Source organism: Pieris napi, chromosome 3 (genome assembly GCF_905475465.1).
Source record: "Pieris napi chromosome 3, ilPieNapi1.2, whole genome shotgun sequence".
NCBI lineage: Eukaryota > Metazoa > Arthropoda > Insecta > Lepidoptera > Pieridae > Pieris > Pieris napi.
In genome coordinates, this window is record NC_062236.1 from 4,099,790 (window position 1) to 4,125,921 (window position 26,132).

General features: G+C 34.2%; 1 protein-coding gene across 1 annotated transcript; it reads left to right on the forward strand.

The window, feature by feature from the left end:
- LOC125063624 (alkylglycerol monooxygenase-like) lies at positions 1 to 25,610 on the forward strand. Its single transcript, XM_047670160.1, has 9 exons — positions 1 to 265; positions 715 to 842; positions 2,281 to 2,432; positions 4,754 to 4,857; positions 19,868 to 20,030; positions 21,029 to 21,180; positions 21,944 to 22,075; positions 22,655 to 22,774; positions 25,234 to 25,610. The coding sequence occupies exons 1-9, from the start codon at positions 134 to 136 to the stop codon at positions 25,492 to 25,494; spliced, it is 1,344 nt and encodes a 447-aa protein (XP_047526116.1). The 5' UTR covers positions 1 to 133; the 3' UTR covers positions 25,495 to 25,610.
- The last annotated feature ends 522 nt before the right edge of the window (positions 25,611 to 26,132 follow it).

A 26,132-nucleotide genomic window follows, 5' to 3' on the forward strand; every position in this document is an offset into this window, starting at 1 on the left:
TCAGTGCGTGGCAAGCACCCCACCGCTGCTGCCTTGCACAATCATACGAAATACGCGCGCATCAATCTGCCTAATCGCTTTAGTAATTGTCTTTTATATAAATAATTAAACTGTGACAGTCCGATAAGTCAAAATGGACCATAACGGTTCTGTGTTATCGTCTCCGAGTGATTTTGCGGAGGGTGTGGGTCGAATGTTTTATTTAATTGACCCAAAGAAAACCAGATTTGAGCGTGTAGGGGATGTGCCCAACTTTTATGTGCAGGTTTGTTTGTCTTGATAATTTTATACTATTTATTTGTACTTATACGTTCGTAAATAAAAATTTAATGAATAAATATTGTATTTAACCAACTTAAATATTTTTAATTATTTGTTTTTATGAATTGTTCTTTCCAGTTTTTGTCAGATTGAATATAAAACAATGTAATAATATTATTAAAAATAATTACAAGGTTCATGGAACATAATTTTTATTATAATTGGATATAGCTAATAATTTTTAATTAATATATCTTTTATGGTTACCCAAATTTAGGAAAACATATTTTTTTTTAATTTACATTGTAATTCTATTGCAACATATTATGTATTATTTACATTTCAATAAAACTTTGAGCGTTTTTCGGTCAAGACGACAGCTGTAAAGCACTCGATTATATTATTATTTATTATTCCGTTAAAGAAATTTATTTCTATCATGTTTTGTTTCAGTCATGGCCATACTTCTTTACCTTTATGATATTGGAGCATATAGTTTTGAAACTTAAAGGTAAACGAGGTATTCGGCTGAATGATGGTATTACAAGTTTCTCAAATGGCATGTTCCTCGAAGGTGGCAGGTACGAATTTTTTATAAAATAATAACCTTCAAGGAGGTAGCACAAAGTATTGCTAGGCAAGATAGTCTTATTTCTATAGTAGTATACGAGAGATATAAGGAAAGATATATATATATATCTCTCGTATACTACTATAGAAATAAGATTGTAGCTCTTAACCCAGAGGCCGTGTGCGTAAACCTAAGCTGTGTATTTTTTCTAGCAATCTACATTGTATCGTATGGTGAAAAAATACCGTTAGGAAACTATCATGTCTCAAGGTTTTTGCCCTAAATCAGAAACACAATTACAGAAAGCTAATATTTGCTTATAATCAAAACTATATAAGAAATACACGCTTCTACGGTGCTTCTCAGCTATCCTGTTCTGAACGGGATGTTATTAATAGATTAAAAATAGGCAATATATGTGTGTTCGACTCCGTCACTGGAACGACCTTCACGATTCAATATGATTTAATATTAAATTCCACGCAGAGGTGACATGCGACCCGTCAGAAATTTTCTTGATTAGATAAATACGAGTATAGCTAATACAAAAAATCTATTGGAATTTTGTATTAGTAGTAAGAAAAAACGAAGTCGAAGGAGGAGGTTATCAATTTGACGTGATTTTTGTACTGTTTGACAAGACGAAGAATCGACGAAGAAGTTTTAAAATTATTTGATTTAGACAATTAAAGAATTAAAAGAGAATATTCTAACAATTGATATTTATAATTGTAAATATACCCAATTATAAATATCGATTGCTAGAATAAAATAGAATATAGAATAAAATGTTCTTAAATCGTTTCGTTATTGTTCATTAAATTGAACACAAAAATGTTTTTTATAAACGTATAAGTCTAAAGTAGTTATATTTATTAATTTGTTACATAACAATTATAAGTATTCTTTTACAATTTTGGCCCTATTATTAAGTATTGTGTAATATTTAACTTATCCACGGAGGAACACTAATGTGCTAAATTATATCGGAAATTTTGTTCAACATTACGAGGTTATAATTAAATATTAATGATGAATTGTTATAGAAGCTATTGAGCTTCGTTAATTAATCGATCGACTCTCAATAATTATATTGAGAGCAGATCGATTAATTTGTGTTTCGATTTTTTTACGAATTACACTTAAAGTCCGATTAATAATGACATAAGATTAAACTCTCGATTCCAAAGTGTTGTAATTGTTTTTACACATAGTAAAACTCTGTGCCAAACATACTTACAGGTAACTTACAGAAATCTATAGCCTAGTTTATTAATAGCTTAATTTTTTCCTTAAATACAATGAGGATTTCAAAGAGTATATATAGTAAACATTGTACTGGCAAGACTTTGCCTCTACGGATCAGGAGAAAACATAAAACAAGTGACAATTATTTATGCCTTCAAAATGTGCTTAAAACCTTGTTGATACTTTCATATCTTTCTAAGGATGCTATGGCGCGGTGCAGAATTCTATACCTACACATGGATTTATGACAACTGGAAGATGGTGGACTTGCCCTGGGACTCCACCGCCACTTGGCTATTGGCAGCTTTGGGGGTGGATTTCTGCTACTATTGGATGCATAGAGCTTGTCATGGTATGTATTTGTTAAATAAACCAGTTGTACGAGCCAAGGCAGTACATTTACTCAGGCTTTCTTAGGTTTAAAGCGTGCCGATTTCCTAAATGAGCCCCGAGAGTAGACGCAGGCACTCTATTCAACTGTTACATTGCATTCATTCGTTACATAGCAATTATAATTTCATTATTTCGCTTATAGTCTGTTGTTGTACGCTAGTAGTTAATATAGAGAAAATATATATATTTATATATTTATCAGTGGCGCTACAACCTCTTTAGGTCTGGGCCTCAGATTTCTGAATGTGTTTCATGATCATTTTTCAATCTAATAGGCACGTAGGTGATCAGCCTCCTGTGCCTGACACATGCCGTCGACTTTTTGTGTCTGAGACATGTCGGTTTCCTCACGATGTTTTCCTTCACCGTTCAAGCGAATGTTAAATGCACATAGAAATAAAGTTCATTGGTGCACAACCGGGGATCGAACTAACGACCTCACGGATGAAAGTCGCACGCTAAAGCCACTAGACCAACACTGCTCTAACCCCGATTACCCAGGAACCGTACACCAGTGGTCAACGTTTGATCTTCCTTTTCTCCTTTGCCCTTAGATTTCTATAGCGTTTTCTTTATAAATATATGGGCAAGCCGTTGATGTTTATGTCGTGTTGTTCTAAGCATTTTTGGGCATATAGACAGAACAATTTGTTTATGCACTGACTCTGGATTTCCAACGTATAGACATGATCTACCAAAGCAACATTACAGAAATAATATTTTATTATTTCTGAGACACATTGAGACGAAAAACTACTTATTTTGTAATTTCTACAAAGTCATGTAGGGGAAGGTCGGGACCCTTCGTACGGTTTTCACATTTTGTTTTTTTATTTTTTTCTTTTTCCATGAATTAATCACCTGATAGCTTAAATTTATAGTCTAACTATCTGAGATTCATATAAAAAAATTACAAATGATTTCATCTGATGGTTCAACCATAATTATGATTTAAACTAAATCTGGAAAACGTACGAATCTGCCCCATCAACGGGGCACCTTCGTACAGTGTTTGGGGTACCTTCGTACGCTGTGGGGTAGTTCCGTACGTGCGATTAAAACGTCACACATAAATCAAAATTCATTTATTAGCAATGAAATTAAACAGAAACATAAAGATTTAATTTCTATTGAACAAAAATAAAATACTTTTCTTATAGTGAACGAAAATTACATAGCTCTTCTGATGTAAAACAAAATTTAATTAGTTATGTATCTTAAATTTAGAATCACATTTCTTGATCTTTGGTGCGGATTAGCATTTCTTATTTTCGGGTGTGGCAGTATAAATTCGTGGTTTTCCTGGCCGTCGCCGTCATTTTGTTTGTTTTATTACTTTGTTACAACATGCGGATAGGGTTGAAATGCCTCTGGTGTCAAAACTGACTTCGAAGGAACTACTATTTGATGGATTAGTAAATTATTCAAAGCATCTGGTTCACAAGCATCTAAATCAACCTTAATAAAGATAATAAGAAATAGGTATTAATATATATTCACATCGACGATAGCGAAAATAGCAACACAGGACAAAGTAAATGCAAAAATTAGCAATTAGCACACTAAAACAATCGTACCTACCTACCAGAGGGTTTAGTCAAGACTCAAGATGCCTTAGTAGTAGTGTATGTAGAAAGTTCGTGTCGACAAATTTTCATACAAATTTAGTAGTACAATTCGTTCAAATGTGCCCCATCTAGTGCTGTCCGAAAGTACCCCACTAACTGAATAACAACAAAATATAACTTATTTAAATATTAATAGGAAAACGTCATAAATTAAGTATTGGAGACATATCTTAAGTATATTTCGCAAGTTCTGATAGAATATTGTACTCGAAAACTTATTTTATCTACGGTAACAAGAGATAAAAACATAGATCAAAAAATTACTTACCGAGCGCGAAAACACGTCTATGCCTGTAACTTCACTCTCATCGGTGCGAATTTTGCAAAACTTCGTTGATGTATAGTTGGTACCTCGACTCATACACACATACAAAAACAAGACTGTACTTTGTTTCGTTCAAGTTTTATTTTGACTGTATGAATGTGCCCCGCGTACGAAGGGTAACGATCTTCCCCTATATTACAGAAAATAGAGTAACATTTTTATGACTGTATATCATTAGTTACGTTTCTTTATATGGAAGTAGTAATCACCTTGTGTGTCGTCCAAACTAAAATAATTATTTCCTTCTTGAAAATCGAGGCCTTTGTTTCGCTGCTACCAGTGGAAGCATATTCTAATCGCCAGCATAATTATTTGGTTGAATTCTAGAAATCCATATACTTTGGGCACAACATCAAGTTCATCACACCTCGGAAGACTTCAACATGGGAGTTGGCATCAGGCAGTCCATTTTGCAGGGATGGTGTGGCTTTGTAAGTACCATAAGTTGAGCGCTCTGGGATATTTTATTATGTACCGTACAAATATGTGACAGTAAAATTGCAAACTCTCACACAGACAATTTTTCGACATATTACAATATCGCGAGATTATAAATTATATATATCTTTGTATTTACAATTTCAGGATAATGTATGTCATACATATCAAGGGTTTTATTGACAGCACAGGAATAATGTTTATAGAAACATTATTCAAATTATGCGAGTATACGCATATAATCATTTCAAATTTTAAAAACAAATTTTCAGTTCAAATATTTGCTAAACTTGACTAGCGAGAAACGTTCTGGCTTCTTCTTCTATATAAAGGTTATACTTATGTGAACCAAAGCCAAAAGCGTTTATTCTAAATGCCTGTACATTAACTCCGCCGAAACTTTCGCGTAACAAACTCCTGAACTTATACGATACGACATTCGTTCCCAACTTGTTTAGTTACGTTTCTTTTCTTCGCTAACGAGGTTTTAGTTAATTACTATTGTTTGTCGGATATTTGTGACAACGGAGTCGATAAGCTTTTAAATATACAAATCAATAGTCTTCAAACAAGTTATTTTTGCTTCTAATAATTAAAAAAAAACAGCGGCGCTACAATTTTGTCTGGGCCTTCGATTTCTGTCTGTTTTGTTATCATTTTTGTTTCTAATAGGCGCGGATTAAGTCTAAGTCATGTCGGTTTCCTCACAATGTTTTCAACTACCGTACCAAAAGAATGCGTCAAAAAAATATGTAGAGCATGAATCATAACCATAAGGACAGGTATTAATACTGACAATATTTGTCAATTGTTCGTCAAACTTTGTTTGAGAGATGTGAGAGGTTGAAGTACTGTGATTGATTTCCATCTCTTAAATTTATTTTTTATATATTTTTTAAGTGCTTTGAAGTGTAAAATGTTCGACATCTGTGTATAACAAAAAACCAATAAATAAGTGCTAATTAGTGATCTACAGCGTAATAATATTATATTTCTACAGAGTTCGTGATAGGGGACAGAATTGGAGAATCTTTAAATAACGAATAAATAATAACATTCTTGGACCCGAGTCTACCCACTTTTGGATCTTGGGTACAATATTGTTGATATTATCTACCTACATAAATTGGGATATCTACATAAAAAGGGTATTGAAATATGAATTGTTATGAGTGTAACGATATAATAGTTGGTGTAAACCGATCATTAAAATGTACAGTTTGCCAACGACAGTATCACATTAGATGTGTTAACAATGCACTGGCCAGTCCGGAGGGTACTAGTGAGAGTAATTCGTGGATATGTGCAATATGTAAGAGCCAAGATAACCTTGACAATTTAAATATGTCCTACCCAAGTCGTGCTTCTACTGATAACATAGTTTTTAACCAGCGACGTCATCGAGAACTGCTGACTTTGCCATCTCTTTCGGGTTCCGAATTGCGAGTAATGATTGAGGAAATTGTCTCTGGAGAAATTAAACGTGCAGTCTTCGCTCTAACTGATAATATTTCGAGGCTTCTAAGCAACTCATTTGAAGTATTAAATAATCGGTTAAAGATCATAGAAGATAAACTATTCGTATCTGGAACTGCCAGCCAGCCGATATTAACTGATTCAAATAGAAATAAGCAAAGCGAGGCAAGTACTACACTACATCCAATACCAACCAAGAAAAATCGAAAGCAAAAACGCAAAAATGCATCAACGGCTCCAATTACTCATACCTCTCCCGTCGATGAGGTGAAGGAGTTGCCCAAGCCAGCAGCTCCTAAGAGACATATAGAATCACCTAATAACACAGAGAGATCAACGAATTCCTGTAATCATGTAAACTGCACGGAGGTAAAATTGCCGGTCAATCGTCGACGGTTGAGCACTCGTTATCTTGTGCGAGGTACTGCACTGCCGGGGTCAACAACTCTCGAGGCTTCAGAGAAAATGAGTTATTACCATTTGTTTTATTTAAAATATGGGACAAACGTTGAACAGGTTCGTGAGCACCTTGAAAACATCTGTACGACCAAAGATATCTCTGTAGAAGCTCTTAACGCCCGCGGAAATTACGCATCATTTAAAATTGGAGCTCCTGCCAAGTGTGGCAACCTAGTCATGGCGGAAGAGAGCTGGGCAGATAAAATATGCGTCAAGCCTTGGAAAACTAATTTTCGTGGCAAATCAAAAGAAAAATAGGACTCCCTTAATAAACACACTATATAATAAGAATGAAAAATCAAGTCTGGTTGCCTATTATCAGAACGTGAGAGGCCTTAAAACAAAATTACTAACATTCAGAACGAACCTAATAACGCTTATCGGTGTTCAATTGGTCGCTATAACAGAAACAAATCTGGATGGATCTGTATGTGACGCCGAAGTCATTGATGGCGACTGGTCTGTTATTCGCAGAGACCGTGGGCGTCGTGGAGGAGGTGTTATGCTTTTGTCAAAATCACCCTTACATTTGACGCGTTTACCTGAATATGAAAGCAGCGATGTTGAAGATATTTGGGCTAGGTTTAATTTTATGGGCCAGTACGTATACGTTTGTGTTGTCTATTTACCACCTTCAACTTCTGAAAAATTGTATATAAACTGGTTTGATCATGTAAGTAATATTGTAAAGGTAGTTAGTAATAGCAATAAGATTTTAATATTAGGAGATTTCAATTTTTATAGCTGTAGTGAAAGTTGTATAATGAATTTTAACTGTTTCCTTGCTGAAATGGGCTTAACTCAGTTCAATAAAATATTGAATAAGAACGGCAGGGTATTAGATGCAGTCCTTACCGGTGAAGAGTCGAGTTACAGCAGTGTGAATGTGGTAGCGGTAGATTCAGGTGATGAGTTATCCCGAATTGACGCTCATCATCCACCCTTAAAAGTAACTCTTAATTACAATTTTTACCAGCCTGCGCAAACCCGTGAACCATCGAATATTACTAACGTAAATGAATGGAACTTTAATAAAGGAAATTTTTTGTCATTATTTTATATTCTAGAGGACGTAGACTGGAGAGAATTACTTGCTATTGATGATGTCGACGAAGCGGTGGAACATTTTAATAGCATTCTATATAGCTCTTTTGATCAATGTTTTCCTAGAAAAATTCGAAAGTTAACTAAACAAAGGGTCTACCCTGTATATTTTAATAATGAAATCATCGCTAAATTAAGAACTAAAGCGCAGCTCCATTGGCAGTGGAAATTTCTTAATGATAATAACGCGTGTTTAGAATTTAAACGTCTTAGGTCAATCATTAAGAACGACATTCGCAAAGCTAACATTAACTATTTACATACCATCTCATTAAATTTGGTTAATAAACCTACGCAATTTTGGCAATATATTCGTTCTCTTAGAAACCCAAAAGCTAAAGAGTCTGCAATTTCTTATAATGATGTTGAATATTATGGTTGTGACGCGGCAGAGGCATTTGCTAGTCACTTTAAATCGGTATTTCTGGCAGATCACCCGAAACTAATTCCAGAAACTGCCAATCATAACCCAAAAGCATACTCTAATCATTTTGACATCAAAAATTTCGAAACAGAAGTTATTATGCGTAGTGTAAATAAACTAAAATCTAATACACCTCCGGGTCCAGATATGATTCCGGCTTATATAATTAAAGGACTGGCAGAATATTTAATATTGCCTATATCGCATATTTTCAATATTATTTTATATTCAGGGGTCTACCCAACGTTATGGAAGACATCCCGCGTGACCCCAGTTCCTAAAGCTGATTGTAGAAGCAGAGCTGAAAACTACAGGCCTATCGCGATTCTGTGTACGCTGGCGAAGGTGTTTGAAATGTCCTTACACTCATTAATGTTGCCTAAATGCATTCCCCACATCACTCCTTGCCAGCACGCCTTTCTTCCACGCAGATCAGTTAATACTAATCTATTGACTTTGGCTGACATGGTATCGCGTGAAATTGATAGGCGGTGTCAGGTGGATGTAGTGTATTTAGATTTCCACAAAGCGTTTGATCGAGTAGACAACGACATTCTTCTCCAAAAGCTGGCTGCAATTGGGTGTGGACCTGTTCTGATTAAGTTTTTTTCTAGTTACCTATCAAATCGTAACCAATATGTTAAATATGGACAATATATCTCGCAGCTTTATCCGACAATTTCTGGTATTAGCCAGGGTTCAAACCTGGGACCGTTGCTATTTTTAATAATGATTAACGACCTTCCAAGCGTTATCAAATATTCCAAAATACTATTATTTGCTGACGACGTTAAGGTCTTTAAAATAATTGAGACTGACAATGATCGTCTGTGTATGCAACTTGATTTGGATGAACTGCTGCATTGGAGTGAATTAAATAAACTCCAATTCAACTATGACAAATGTGAAGTGATGACCTTTAGTGCCTCTCCGAATAAAATACTCTGCGACTATGGCATAGGATCGAAAGTTATTAGGCGCGTAGACAGAGTCCGCGACTTGGGTGTCCTTTTCGTGCCCGATCTTTCATTTGCGGAGCATATTCGGACGATTACGGATGCTGCTTTTAGGAGATTAGGGTTTGTCCTGCGAAATTCGGTTGGTCTGACGGACACTGCCACTAGGGTGCTATATTCATCATTAGTAAGGCCAATTCTCGAAACCAGCTGCGTCATATGGTCCCCTTATGAAAGGTATTATGGGGATATGATTGAACGAGTTCAAAAGAAGTTCCTGAGAAATCTGTATAAAAGAAGATACAATTTCTTTCCTTACCTCTACCCTACAAAGTTCTTGATGGGGGTGTTAGGGTATAATTCATTAGAGCTTCGTAGGGATTTTTCGGTGGTCAGGTTTGGTTTGAGTGTAATTAAGAATGAAACGGAAAGCGCATACTTGCTGGGAGAGATCATGAGGCTATACGTCCCGGACAAATATTGCCGCTGCCGGAAACATAACCTTTTCGCTGTGCGTTCGGCTCGCACTGTCCAGCGACAACAAGCGCCCATTCCCCGGCTACTCTCACTGCTTAATGGGTTTCTCGACTCTTCGCCGGAGAGCGACCTGTTTGGGAAGCTTATGGGGGAGGTATACTGTGCTTTCAGAGTGTACCTGGAGGGGATAAGGGGGTAATGCTACCCTGTGTTGTAAATCTTAATTGTATTTTATTGTATTGTTTATTGTTTTTTAGTCTAAGTTTGGCCATTGTGCTGTTATTAAATAAATAAATATTAAAGTAATCTGACGTTGTCTGACACAAAAATTCGCTTCAACGGAGCTGGTTTAAATATTAGGAAGCAGTTACACACAAAAATGCTTTACATTATATATTAGGATATTTATAGTCGTATAATGTTAGACATGCGGTGGAAACTCATCTAGTGTCTTGTGACCCACAGAGACGTTTTACAGTAATTTGTTTTATTTCTTTATGATATCTTTTTTTGTATTATTTTAGGTTAAGGTTGGTTATTATAAGACTTGGTTATGTGCTTCTTGCACTTTAACACATCATATTTCTTTCTTTTTCCTTACTAGGGTTGCCTGGAAGAGATCGCTTGTTAGCGATAAGGCCGCCCGTGGCATCCCGTACAATTTTTATGTTTTATATTATTTGTTTTGCTATAAATGTAACGAATTGTAAACAAAAAAATGAATCTCTAGTGGCGAAAGGGGTAAATACATATCCAGTACAGCCTTGCGATTATGTTACTCACTTTTCGAACTCTCACAGCGGTTTTCACAGCGGCGGTCACGCTCAAATCAATCGTAATTTGGCATTCTGATAAAGAAAAAACTACAAACTCGCTCCTTATCAGAATGCCAAATCGTAAAATGATTGCTTTACGACTGATTTGTGCGCGACCACCGCTGTAAAAACCGCTGTAAGAGCTAGAAAAGTTAGTTACAGAATCGCAAGGCAGCTATTCCAACGCTGTTATTAAATGCCTATATTTGATAGATTAGTTTTCATAATAAGAATTAAGTTGTAACTTGGTTTCTAGTATTTGATTCCAAACGAAATATCAAGTGCATTAACACCGATAAGTCACGTGCGACCGTCAAGAAAAACTGGACCCATCGAGAATATTCTAGTACACAACTGTATTCGGAGATATAGTTACATTGTACATGACTTTCAAAATCCGATGAGAAGGATAAACAACTAAAGTATTGCGATATAAGAGGCAGAACCGAGAGCACTATGTGCTCAAAGGGGTGTTCAAGCATCTATACTTAGGGCTACCATTCATATTATTCTTCTTACAAAAGTCGTCTTGAAGGTTTTTCGACCAAGAACCTCAAAATTGGGACCTAAAAGTCGGACATGAAGCAGTAATAAGTAAAAATAGTTTAAATAGGTAGCAGAGTTTTCAATCCATCATATTATTATTCGTTACATTAACCTATACATTTGATACCTAACAAAAACATGAAAAGTGTGTATCCTCGTAATGCGTTTTACCGACTAGTTAATTAGCTATAATGCAACACAATTATGTATTCTTACTTCATTAATTGGTATTTATTACGGCTAAATAAAAATTAATTAACATAGGGAAATCTACTCTATAAAGTTATGAAGTTTAATTTTTAATATATAATCGATTTGTTAAAATTGTTTATTTTTTGTTATCTCAGAACATTGATCATGTTGTATTTTATAAAAAAACATAACAGCAAAGTCTTTACCTTAATAAGTAACCTAATAATTGACTACAATTATGTTTCCCTGCACATTCTGTCATATCTTGCATTATTAAAGAAGATTACCTACCGTAAGTGATTCGAAGAACATAACTAATTAGTGGTAGGTGACATCCCTGATGAGTGCTTAAACGTTTAGTCCACTCAACCATTAAAGCACGCGATGATTAAAGTACGGGAGCACGCGATAAGTACCGATACTAATACAAAATAAGCCCGAAATTAGGACTCAATACTTTGACCCAATTATAGCTTTATATATTTGGCCCGGTCGTAGTCAACTTTGGCCAATAATTAATCACTATAAAAACATTTTAATAAATATAGACATCGTAAAACATGACCTGTAACTTAAATGTAAGATTACATAATCTACTGTCCTTATTATAAATTAAATGATGTTTAATTTTTAAGATATTTGTAAAATAAACACGAACTGGCCCGGCCCAATAATGTGATCGGATTCAGTTACCTATGATAATAATAATAATTGCTTTTATTACCAAAACTTAATTATAAACACTAAAGTTTCATTTATAAGGATCCTAAAAAAACGTGTGTACACGCGTTAGAATAACTTCTAAACTTTGTTCTCAAAATCTTTTCAAAATTTTTATCTTTCGCCATATTCTACGTTTGTAGAAAAAACTAACCTAACAATAGAAAACAATACTCTCATAATTTTTCCCTAACGCACAAAAAGAAGTATAACGTCAAAAATTAACTTTTTACAGTCGGTAAAATACAATGTAACATTTAGGATCCATCACGTGCTTGTGCTGTCAGAATTTGGTTTGTCCACCGTTGGTTGGTTCTTCCTCCGTGGCCCAGGCACGGTCAGGTGACTTTTCGACATTGTGCTTTATATTCTTAGATTTCAGTGATAGTGATATAATAGATGAAATTAATAAATTACTGAAAGTCTTGAGGGGTGTAGTGTGCAACCCAAGTGTACTAAAAGAACACTTTTTTTGCTTTAGCATATTTTTGTTATTATTATTATTACTTTTTTTTTTAATTTATATAATGCTACAAATGTAATTATTTTTTTTTTGTATCTCACACACTGTTTTGTTGTGTTTTTTTTCTTCATATTTTTATTACTCTTTAATGTTAATATTCTACGGTTTCGATATTTGTAAATATGTGAGGAACATGTATACTAACTTTTTTAGTATAGTAGTTTATTCTAAGAGTACATTGTCTTCACATATAATTATTTAACAAATGTAACAAAATATTGTAAACCTATTTTAAAAGAGTAAGTGTGGAGTTTCTTGCCCATTCTTCTCCACACGAAACTACCTTTTGGAAGGGGCAACTAGAATCATCTTTATATTTTTTTTTTTGACGTTCAAAAGTGCCATTTTAGATGGTCTAATTGAAATAAACGATTTGACTTTGACTTTGAGAACTGGGTCTCTTCGTACCTATGGGATATGTGCGACGGCGAAGGCCTAGGTTATTTGCGATACCAAGGGCAAGAACCAGTCTGTTGCACAGATCCCCGTTATCAAAGACGTTGCGCCTACTGAATGCTGTCTCCGACACTATCGACATATTTATATGTTCGCAGAGAGAATTCACAGTAGCGATGTTGTGTATATTATGTGTTTAATATTATATATGTACCTTCTTTATTATATTTAATGTTTCACGACATTATCGTATTGGCATAGTCTGTAAGGATAATGTATGTATTTCTATAATAAATAAAATTTGTAAAAGGCTTCAGCTTAATATGTAGAAACTAAGCGACTTACATTTTAAATACAACGAAGTTTAACCATTGACATCAATCAAATTATACTGCGTAGCAAACTAACATTTCAATCCATGGATAAAAGGTTTACTCGGAGATTAAGCCTGATCCGCTCAGATAATCCGCAAAGTAATGAGAGAACAAATCTGGATTAGGAACATTTTATTAACTTATTGTGCTACATTTTATTATAGACCGGATCGAGATAGAATAAGAAATCACAATATTATACGTACATGTGGGCGCAAATTCATATATAATGATTATATTTTTACAAACGTGTAAAGATTGATATTTAATTCAGGTAAATATTTATTTAATTCAAGTAAATAAATATATATGGACGCAAATTTATACATAATCATTATATTGTTACATAAATATAAAGATTGATATTTAATTCAAGTAAATAAATAATATTAAGGATTGATAGTCTGTGGTAAATTCATAGCATTTATTATTTATGTTTAAGGAATGGTGTTGATCAGCTGCTATTGTCATTCATCATCATTTGGTAATATCGGGGTAAAATTAGTTCAAAACCGTTATATGGTTTATTTTATTTACCAATATTAATGGATCTGCAAATTAAGGACTATTTGATAGTCTGTAGTCTTTATTATTTATATTCAAGAAATGGTGTCAGCTGTCATTGTCATTTAATAATGTCAAAGTCAAATTATGAAGCCGTTAATACGAATGGTCTATTTGTCAATGTTGCTAGATCTATAAATTACCGACTATTCAATGGTCGATAATAATAATGACTCCATAGTCATTATTATTATTATTAATTATCATATCACTTTAAACATTTAAAACTTATTGATAATAAATATTAAAGTAATCTTTGACACTTGTTTCTATGACTGCCGTTTGACTCTGTGGTCGATTCGGGTTCGGTCGTGGAACGAGTACACGAAATGTCACGAAACCTCTTTATTACAAATTCTGGTTGCTATATATATGGGAACTGGTTGGTGAAGCGCTTAGTTCGGTTGAGCGGCCGAACCAATCAGAAGCCTTTAAAAAGTGGACTTTAATGTCGAAAGTAAATGGCTGATGCCAACAAACCAATTTATGACGTCATTATCTTCAACAATTTATCGTGGTGTCCGGACACAATTATTATGGCGCTTTCAAACGCCGACAGCAGCGGTGGGATACAGCCCTAAAAGACTTCTGAATCTTTGAATGGCACAACCTTCACTTTGGAACAGGAATTGGTGCGCCAACGCGGACGAAAATATCACGAAGTTGATGGTACCTCCACATGAAGCTCGAATAAAGGCCATGCTATAGCATTTTACGTTAAGTTACGAGTTAAAACATGGGCCGACAGCTGGTTGTTGCATTCAACCAAGTGGGAACAAGTGAAGGAACCATACGTTTGGCAACGAGTTTCGGTATGTGAATGACGTGCAGAAATGGTGCAACTACAAGCGAGCTGCTACGCAGAGTACGCTACAACGGTATGGATGCGTTTTTTAGAGGATTCGACAAGAAGCTACCGACGCCGAGGTAATGGATGCGATGGTCACAGGTATTTACTCTTGAGTTTATTCGATCTGAGTTGCTGAGTATTACCCTCGATTTACTTAATAAATTAGTATTAGTTTTTGAAACGTTTTGTAAACGTATAATCGAAAAAAGTTCACGTGAGCCACTTGTTATGGTCCATAGTCCAAGGATCAATTCGTTTGTTTCACTTGCAATGAACCGTCATTTGTCTCGGTACTGCATAGAGAGAAATCCCTCTAAGGCTAACGTTATTTTGTCACTATTCAGTAAGAATAATTTCAGTTTTTGTGGCACTTTTAATAATTCTAAGGTTATTGAATGATTACTGCCATCGTAAGAATCACTTCGAGAAAAATTGCTACCGCCGTCAAAATGACGAACGTGACGCCCTAAATAAATGTAATAACTATTTATCTATTCATCTATTGAGGTTAGTACGAAAACTGTATTTATTGGTAAGAAACATTATTACTGTCTTTTTTATACTGGTGCAGATCGTTTCTTAATTCGAGAAAACATTGCTGGTTTTAATAGTTAATTCTTGGTAAACGTAAACAAGTTGACGTACAGTTTATGGGCATTGAGGGTCAAAAGTTTGTCTCAAAGCAAAGCGTTACAGCTATGGTAGAAATTGATAGTGTCATTTTAGAGCTAGCGTTTTATGTAGTAGGTGACAACTAAACTCAATTTGATATTTTAATACGGTTTAATCTTCTTTAAAAACAAACCCGGCCTTAGCGTTACTCTCAACGCTATGTCCATTAATCGTTAGTTTATTGAGTGTTCAAATTTGACGCCCCTATTAAAATAAATACCGATGAATGAAATTTACAATATCATCAATGTCGTACGGGTAACAATCGGTGAGCTAAAAATTAGATTTAAAAAAAATATACCCGATAAAATTGTACAGGGGAAATGTGGAAATTATTCGAGATTTAGAGTAATATGGCATATTAAGAGATAGATAGCTCTTCCCCATTCAGAGCTCAATTTTATTAGTCGAGAAAAGGAACGGGATGGACCGACATTGCGTTTATTTTCGCAAGTTAAATTCAAATACGGTTAGAGATAATTTATTATCGTTTACCTTTAATTGCAGACCAAATTAATAGATTAGGCAAAGCCCGTTATTACAGCTGCCTAGATATGGCAACTAGCTTTCACGGAATTCCTATATTTATTTATTACATTTTTGGAAGATTTACAGTATTTTAAAGAAAAATTAAAGTTTGTAAATTATGCTAACAAAAAAAAAACAATTAATAACAAATATCTACCTAGGGATATTCCATAATATCTTAGGGACAATAGGAAGATTAAAATTAAAATTAATAATTATTAATTTATAATAACTACGAAACAGTTAAAACATTTCAATTAAGTATGAAAAAGCAGATATAAATTTATAACTATTCTAACGGAAATAGCCGGTGTGTGTGAGTGTGTGTCATACAGTCATTTTATGAACAGAAAAGATCGATGTCAAACTGGGTTGAATATTGGTTGTAGGTCTGACATTTCGAATCATGAATGTACTTATCATCTGCATGGATAGTTTGAATATTTAGATATGCCTTTCGGTCAATTTATGTATTTTTATTTTTTATTTTATTTTTTATTTTCCTCAGTGCGAAAAGCGAAGAGAGCATTTTATAATGATCATAATAAACATTCCATATGTTATAGATATGGCGAAGTAAGATTCAAATCAAAGTTGTCAATATAAATTTGAACCATCCAATATTTTTAGACGTTTACTGTTCACACATAAAATTTAATTTGATTAGTCATAATAGTAAAATGACAAATATAAATTTTGTATTAATACTCAATACGAAATGCTTTCTCTTCAGCTCAGTTACATTCTAAACATCAAAATAGGGTGATGTTTGTCTACCGTACGTTGCGATTTCTTTCTTTCCACTTTTCGGTCTTATTCTATTTTGTTGGGTATTACTCGTCACTAAAAACTAAGCGAGCATTTTATATCGATCATCATAATGAAGGATCGATGGGTAAGTGAGATTTGAATCACAGTTGTAAATATAAATTTAAAATTGAACCTTCTAATATTTTTGACGTTTATTTGTTGAACATCAGGAATGTAATTTGATTTAAACCCCTAAAGTCGTAACAGTGTGACGACAAATATCATGGTTTTTGTGATACCATTTTACCGTAGGTTTTAATTTTTATTTATTTTTTAAAGAGATCGGTTTCCCGTATATTCTTATATTCTGTCATTTATACAGCTTATAAGAAGAACTGTTTCATAATCCTTAACCTAGTTGTCAGCAGGCCGAGGCGGTTTTGTTGTCGTTGGCTGAATAACCAATTGAGGCAATTGTTTGAACGTCATGGTAAGTTACCAGTTCAGTCGAATGGACCGTATGGGCGGAAGATTCGTCAGAGCGATTTACGTGAGGAGGCTTCTACTTCCTGCTAACCTGACGTTGTTGGACCTAGGTAATTGCATTTTATTTATATAACTTTCATGACGAAAGATGATGTTTATTTTATGTATGCGCATTGATGCGTTTATACAAAATATTATATTTTTCCTATCCAAAACATCCTTCCTAAAACGCTGGCTGGCCACCATGCGTATCCTTGATCCTGGTCTGGTTGGCTAGATCTCGTAATGAGTGATGCCTTGTGTTGGCTAGATCTCGTAATGAGTGATGCCTTGTGTTGGCTAGATCTCGAAATGAGTGATGCCTTATGTGTTGGCTAGATCTCGTAATGAGTGATGCCTTGTGTTGGCTAGATCTCGAAATGAGTGATGCCTTATGTGTTGGCTAGACCTCGTAATGAGTGATGCCTTATGACTTATGTGTTGGCTAGATCTCGTAATGAGTGATGCCTTATGACTTATGTGTTGGCTAGATCTCGTAATGAGTGATGCCTTATGACTTATGTGTTGGCTAGATCTCGTAATGAGTGATGCCTTATGACTTATGTGTTGGCTAGACCTCGTAATGAGTGATGCCTTATGACTTATGTGTTGGCTAGACCTCGTAATGAGTGATGCCTTATGACTTATGTGTTGGCAGATCTCGTAATTAGTGATGCTTTACGTGTTGGCTAGATCTTGTTATGAGTGATGCCTTGTTTAAAGTTGTAGCAATCTAAAACAGCGCAAGGGACGCGCTGGAGTCAGTATGGCCGTGTGGGCGCAAATTCATATATAATGATTATATTTTTACAAACGTGTAAAGATTGATATTTAATTCAGGTAAATATTTATTTAATTCAAGTAAATAAATATATATGGACGCAAATTTATACATAATCATTATATTGTTACATAAATATAAAGATTGATATTTAATTCAAGTAAATAAATAATATTAAGGATTGATAGTCTGTGGTAAATTCATAGCATTTATTATTTATGTTTAAGGAATGGTGTTGATCAGCTGCTATTGTCATTCATCATCATTTGGTAATATCGGGGTAAAATTAGTTCAAAACCGTTATATGGTTTATTTTATTTACCAATATTAATGGATCTGCAAATTAAGGACTATTTGATAGTCTGTAGTCTTTATTATTTATATTCAAGAAATGGTGTCAGCTGTCATTGTCATTTAATAATGTCAAAGTCAAATTATGAAGCCGTTAATACGAATGGTCTATTTGTCAATGTTGCTAGATCTATAAATTACCGACTATTCAATGGTCGATAATAATAATGACTCCATAGTCATTATTATTATTATTAATTATCATATCACTTTAAACATTTAAAACTTATTGATAATAAATATTAAAGTAATCTTTGACACTTGTTTCTATGACTGCCGTTTGACTCTGTGGTCGATTCGGGTTCGGTCGTGGAACGAGTACACGAAATGTCACGAAACCTCTTTATTACAAATTCTGGTTGCTATATATATGGGAACTGGTTGGTGAAGCGCTTAGTTCGGTTGAGCGGCCGAACCAATCAGAAGCCTTTAAAAAGTGGACTTTAATGTCGAAAGTAAATGGCTGATGCCAACAAACCAATTTATGACGTCATTATCTTCAACAATTTATCGTGGTGTCCGGACACAATTATTATGGCGCGTTCAATCTCCGACATACACGTTACTAACTACTGAGATTGTTCATAATAATTAAATGATAATCGTTGTTTACTATAGAATTATTGATATGTATAACAAAAAGTCTTTATGCATATACCTCATACTAATAATCTTTATCTATATATCTTAAGTAATATTGACGATTAATAATAAGTTGATTTTCTATCTTATTTCGATATATTTGATTATTCGCTCTTTGTACACATATAATTCAAATTAATTAAGATGTATAAAATATGAACACATTCAATAGGTATGTTAAGAAAGAACGTTTTTGGTGATATTTATCACGAATGTCGATAAATATCACCAAAAACCAATTATGTACCTTTTTTACTCCACCTTCTTATATATTTAATTGTACAGGTTGGTTAGGATAAAAAAATATATTTACTAGATTATTTGCCATTGATATATAAAAAAATACTTCCTATACTGTGTTTATTACCTTATATATTAACTGACCTATGGTCCTATCTTGCACTTGAGGTTTCAAAGATAAGATTTGTTTTTATATATAAGACTAAAATTTATAATAATAATTTAGAAGTTCAAGTAAAAATTTAATAAAAATTACCCAGTTACGAAATAATAACGAAGCAGATTTGGGTCACCTAGTAGCAAATGGATTATAATAACTTCGCTAATCATGTTATAATCCTATCCGATTTATGTAATGAGTTTGTAGCTTCCATGCAAGCACGCACGGAAAATCACAGCCAAAATGTTTCCACTGATGTAACTCTTACAATAGCCTAAATTTTTTTTGTTCATGATAATAAATATTCATGTACGTCATAACTGTACTTTAAAAAATACTGATGAACAGAACACAATTATTTTGTTTGTATCGTATCATGTTTATTTTCTATAAAAAATATACCTGATTTGCGTCGTTCTTTAGATATATAAAAATAGCCGACTCATTTCTATAAATAACTTAATGTACTTATGTTTAGGCGTTCTATCTCCCACTGGCATTGGCAATCCCACCAGCCCAATTTATGGTCCACCACCAATTCAGCTACTTGTACATGTTCTGGATACATACGGAAGCTGTTAATCGTCTCGGCCCGTTGGAGTACTTCTTAAACACCCCCAGTCACCATAGGATTCACCATGGTAAGGCTCGTAAAAAAAAATTCATACTGCGTAAAATTCCTTTAAAAGGTAAAAATCTATTTTTTATAATTTCCTTTATATCAGGTGTCATCTTTCAGTGTCTCTCTATTTTAGTTTTTTTAATTATTTATATGTTACAATGAGACCAATTTTGATAGCAAATATAATACATAAATTGTCCCTCATGTATTAATAATAAAAGCCTCTATAGCTGTAATTACTTGTACATAAAAATGTGAAGTACTAAAAAATTCACACTAAAAATAAAAATAAAATAATTAATCAGCAAGCCGGTTGATTTTTGTTATACAGCTTGACCTTGGACATAGGCCTCCTCTAAGGACGTCCACTCTTGTCTGTTACTAGCTTTACGTAGCCACATAGGGCCAGCTGCTCATCGCACATCATCTTCCCATCTATTTATTTGTCTTCCTCGTTTTCTTTTGTCATAGCGAGGAAGCCATTCCGTCACTTTCTTCGTCCATTTATATTTTTCTGCTCTCATAATGCGTCCTGTCCCTTTCCATTTCAATCTTCTACTAGAAGTAACAGCATTTCTAAACTTTGTCATGTAAGGACATGACATTGAACATGAAATTGAAAGATAACTAGAAGAAATAAAGGTATTTCTTCTAGTTATCTTTCAATTTCAGATCTAGAACACTCCTTTCGATACTATTCTGACCTCATGTATTAGTAATTTTTCAATGTTTTTGGCAAGTCTCTTAGTTCATTCAGCGTGTAATAGTCAAATTTCTCTGAGGCCATTCAAACTTTACCAATAGATTTCATATTATTTACGATCCTAAATTCAACGAAATAATTCAGCACAAAATACACCACTTGCTTCTAATCCAAATGTCTAAACTTTGCATTAAATATGGCTAATTAAGTGTCTGTTTCTAATTGGGTTCAAGGACTTAATCATAAAACAAGCGCAAATTTTGTGAATATTTTGCCAGTCTATTTAAATTTTAATTAATAATAATATTTTGCAGGCAGCAACCCGTACTGTATTGATGTCAATTACGGCGGAGTGCTTATTATCTGGGATAAGATCTTCGGTACATTCAGAGCTGAGAAGGACACTGATCGGATTGTCTACGGTCTTATTTATCAACAACCTTCCTTCAATCCTATTCACTTACAGGTATACTAGAAACATTTTATAGATATCACGAGGCATCGTGATTAAGTACAACTATGCGGTACTTGTTAAGTAGTTTTTAGCACTTACAAATAATTTGAAAAGCCTAAATAGATGCATAGAAAATAGATCATTTTACTTAGTTACAAATTACAGAATCATTTATTAGTAAATCAGCCCTATTGTACTAAAATATAATTTACTAGCTGGTGCCCGTGACTCCGTCTGCGCAGGATTAGTATTTCGAGTAGCTAATATTAGCGTGGCGTAGAAAAAAAATACTTAAGATATTGACTATTTAAGATAAACATTTCCATCATACATTACATATGTGTAACTCGGTTTTGGCAGCGCACGCCAGTGTAGCTCGCAGATGGTAGATTGTTTCCTACTTACTTGATATTTTGGACAATTCCCACAATATCTTTATAAATTGCAGCCTATGTGTTATTCGGACGTATAAGCTATATTATTGTAATGTTTCATTAAAATCCATTCAGTAGTTTTTACGTGAAAGAGTAACAAACATCCATCCATACTTACAAACTTTCGCGTTTATAATATTAGTAGGATTAAAAAGGAAATTAGTATAAGAAAAAGTAATTTAAATATATCGCGTTAAAGCGTTTATTCATCACGGTTTTACATTTCTTTATTTGAAAATTAAAACGGTCCCGCGGTTTCACGTACATAACCCGCGATTATAATTTTGCTAAAAGCGTTTTAATCTAATAGTTAATTACATACTTTTATGTATCTATTTCAGACATTTTACACCAAGTACGTAATTGCTAAATTCAAGGAATACACAACCTGGAGTCATAAACTTCAAGCTGTATTTAACCGACCTAGTTGGAAACCTGAGAACTACGTACGGTTCCAAGATATGCCTGAAGATGTGAGTATTTTTAAATTTCAATATTTTATCAGACTTATAAATTCCTCTCTAAAAAAACTCTAAATTTCTAAAACTATCTGTTATCTTCAAAACAATACTAAGTCAATGTTGCTTCAATGATTGTGCTTTGAGTGAACCTAAACTATGCGTTCTATAGAAAATTGCGCTACCAACCTCAACCTTCCTCACCCCAGTTCTATCTCTGTTTTCTTGATAATTTTGCCATAGGGGTAATCCACCTTCTGTGACGGACACTGGATTGGTTAGTGCTTAAGGCACAGTGACAAGTGATATCGTTTTTCTCTAAATGCGAGTAAAATTCGGCATATTTTCGCAAAAAAACAAAATTTCTTTCATTTATAAATCCACTATAAAACTCTTGGTCTTGGTCTCAGACATCAGTTCCTCTTTTGTGATCATATAATTTAATAGACAAGTAGGTGCCTGACTCATACCTTCGACGTTTTGGATTTAAGTCATGTCGGTTTTTTTAATTTTTCCTTCGCCGTACGAGAGTAAAAAGCCAATAAGCTAAAACTGCTTAGTAAAAATATTAATAAAAATATTCTTTTTTACCAGCCGGATCTTCAACTTCGAGTAAAATACGACGTTATTCTTCCAAAATGGTGTACCGCCTACCTATTGTGCCACTATGCGTTGGTTTTATTCGGATTCTATCGGCTCTTTACGTTGCATTTGGTAAGTATATTAATAAGCAACAATAATTATATAACATGCCGCACTCAACGATATCATTCGCCGGTCCCTTGCCACCGTCAACGTGCCAAGTCTACTTGAGCCGACTGGAATTGCAAGAGACGATGGCAAGAGACCGGACGGTATGAGTTTGATTCCATGGAAGATGGGTCGGGTGCTGGTATGGGATGCAACCTGTTCAGACCTGGCCCCTTCCCATCTACATGGAACCAACAACAGAGCTGGTGCGACTTGTGATACAGGGGTCTGGGCTCCGAATATGATTTTGTCCCATTCGGTGTCGAGACCCTTGGTCCGTGGGGTCCTAGCGCTATAAGGCTTTTTAAGGAAATGTCACAAAGGTTAGTCAACATCACAGGAGACCGAAGATCTGGCAGCTACCTCGGACAAAGAATTAGCCTAGCTATTCAAAGGGGGAACGCTGCCAGTAACTTCGGAACCTTGCCTAAAGGGACTACTTTTAATAATATATTTTAGTTATTATATTTTAAGGTTAGTTATTGTTTTTATTGTTCTTCTTTTTTGTGCATTTGTGTGTTGGAATTAATAAGCAACATATGAATATTATACAATTATTTAAATAAAACCTAAACATCCCATACCAAAGCCTATATCTTTCAAGAGCTCAACGAAATCCGGCAGCTGGCCATCGTGTCTAGCAACATATTGATTACAAGCCGTGGGGTCGGATTTAAAGCGTTCATTTGGTCGTAGTGTGATATATACCTTATAGCCTTTCTAAATTGACGGATCTTCCAATTCCAAAAAGCGATTTCAATAAACAAACAAACTCTTCAGATTTATAATTATTGTATAAATGTTTGATGTACTCCCGACAAAACCTGTTTACCTGGCATTAAGTACGAGCCGTTTAAAGACGACAATAATTAATAAATAAGCTTATCTAGTATCTTTATTTCTCTGTGATGTCAATGCCCTTTGACAGTGTTTCGAGTAGTTTTAAATATAAACATTTACTAGACATTTATTTAGTTCTTTTATCTAAGTTATATGCAATAGTGAAGGTGTTACAACATTTGGTGTTTGTCTCAGATGTCTTTGACTGTCTTTTAAATTTTTTCTCCATAGGCAAGACTTCAGGTGCAAATAGTATTGACACAATTATTTCCTTTTAAAATCAAGCGTTGTCAAATCAATTTTGTATTATACAAGAAATAAACTATAAATAAGATTTAATTAATAAAATAATACTTCAATTGCTTAATAAAACAAGGAAGCTCATATCGATATTATATAATTACAACGCCGGTCACTTCCACCATAGGATGCAATAGTAGGAAAATGTTTAATTACTTGACCATTCATTTCTACTGTTACAAGATCTTGAAACAATTGAAATCTAAAGATCTTGCCTAATTGTTTCTCTTTAGAGAACAAGGAAGATTTCAGTAAAATAATAACATTATATAAAATGTCATAGTTTGGTAATATTGGAAAATATAGTTTCATACTTCGGAAATCTTTTATTAAGAATCATCGGAGAGGTATGCGGCATATTATATACATTAAGTGTTCTATTTATTCTAAAGTGTTCTCTATAAAAATATTTATGCGTAATAAGTGATTGATTATATTATAATAAAACCTAATGAAAAACTCCAGAAAGACCCCAGCACTTCAACTCTCTGCTCGTTTCCAGCATTTTTTAGTAATAGGAATTGTACTTTGTACCTGATAGTATAAAATCTATTTTTAATGTAGTGATGTTTCATTATAATAATATTTGAGTAGATTTTTTAAGATATGCGCACATAGAAATAAAAAATCTTTCCTGAGGCCTGATTGGAACGCACGCACGATTAGGCCACGAATAATTCACTACGCCACACATAGTAACACTGCTCGCATCGTGAGATGGCCATGATCATGCACGTTATCGTTTCAAACCATATAAAAGAGAATTTGTCATTATTTGAATGAAGCCGTTCGCAACTATAACATACTTAGTCATAATTTGTTCTATGGAAGGATTGGTTTAAAATAAAGCCTTAAAACAATGGAAAATATTCTCATCGGAAATATAATCCCTAAAACATTTTCAAAGTATGTAAGAACTTTTCGTAAGGCTTTATTGTTTGAAAGTTTTTGATGGATGAATATAAAGAGATCAAACTCTAAAAGTGGCTAACTTTTTAAAATTCATTTCACGGAACATCTTCAAAGCATTTAAAATAGCTTGAACAAAACAAAATGTAATGTAAATTAAGACGTTTTATTTAAATCTCATAATCCAAACATGAAATACATACGTATAAACTCTTTTGCAAAAAAAGTATATATTTTACGTTTTAAGGTCAATTTCAGTTAATTAAATTAAATGTAATTTTCTGACGTGAATTCTGGCAATTCTCGGGAATTATTCAGTGATATGAGAAAATACTCTTCTGTTTTCAATTTTAATGTTGTCTGTTTATTTTCAGAGTCTTTCACCAATCGCTGTTTTAGCTTTCGTTCTTTACCTCCTCGGCTCCCTCACGGTATTTGGAATGATCCTGGACGCTTCCCCAAAAGCACCGTTCTTGGAGCTATTACGCTGTCTCGTACTCATCACTGCTACATCCCTAGTACCTTCGTTAAGACTTAACTTATTTTCTCAAATGTTCTACGTATCTTCTGCTGTATTTTGGTTCTTATTCGTTTATAAGACTATTGTCATCAAAGTTGAAAAGAAAGGTGACTAGAAGCATCACCAAAATAAAGAAAATAAGATGACATCTAGTAGTAGTAGATCTTAGTTTGGGCATTATGTTAAAACGTGTAACTTTCGAATAAATAAAGTACTTAATTGTTTTATGAATTATTATTTTACTTCTTGTCTTATCTTAGCCACAATTTTTTTTACATAACGGCGGTAGACTCAACTTATGATTAGTGATACCGCCGCCGCCCCTGGACACATTTCCAGATCCCTAGCAAGTGCGTTGCCGTCATTTTAAGAATTGTAACGCTGTTTTATTGAAGGACCCTAAGTCGATTTGCTTTGGTGGCCCGGATTGAAGTACCTGTCCTTGCTGAGCACACCAAACTTCTTAGAAGCTAACTTAGCCTTGCTTTCCAAATGACCGCGAAACTGAACGTCCTTCGATGTATCAACGCCTAGTATTCCGTTTCTTTCTCCTTCGCGGTGTGGGCCAGCGAGTCATCCTCTCTGTGCAGTGGTGGAATGGAGGTCTGACAGAAATTCCCTTGGACAGCATTGGCAGCTTCGCTCCATCTGCCCCAAAAACAAATTTTCACTGTATATTTAAGTTATTAGTGCAGAGTTGCCCCAAAGATTACGAAGGGCAGCCTCTTTATCCATCACCGGATGCTGAGCATC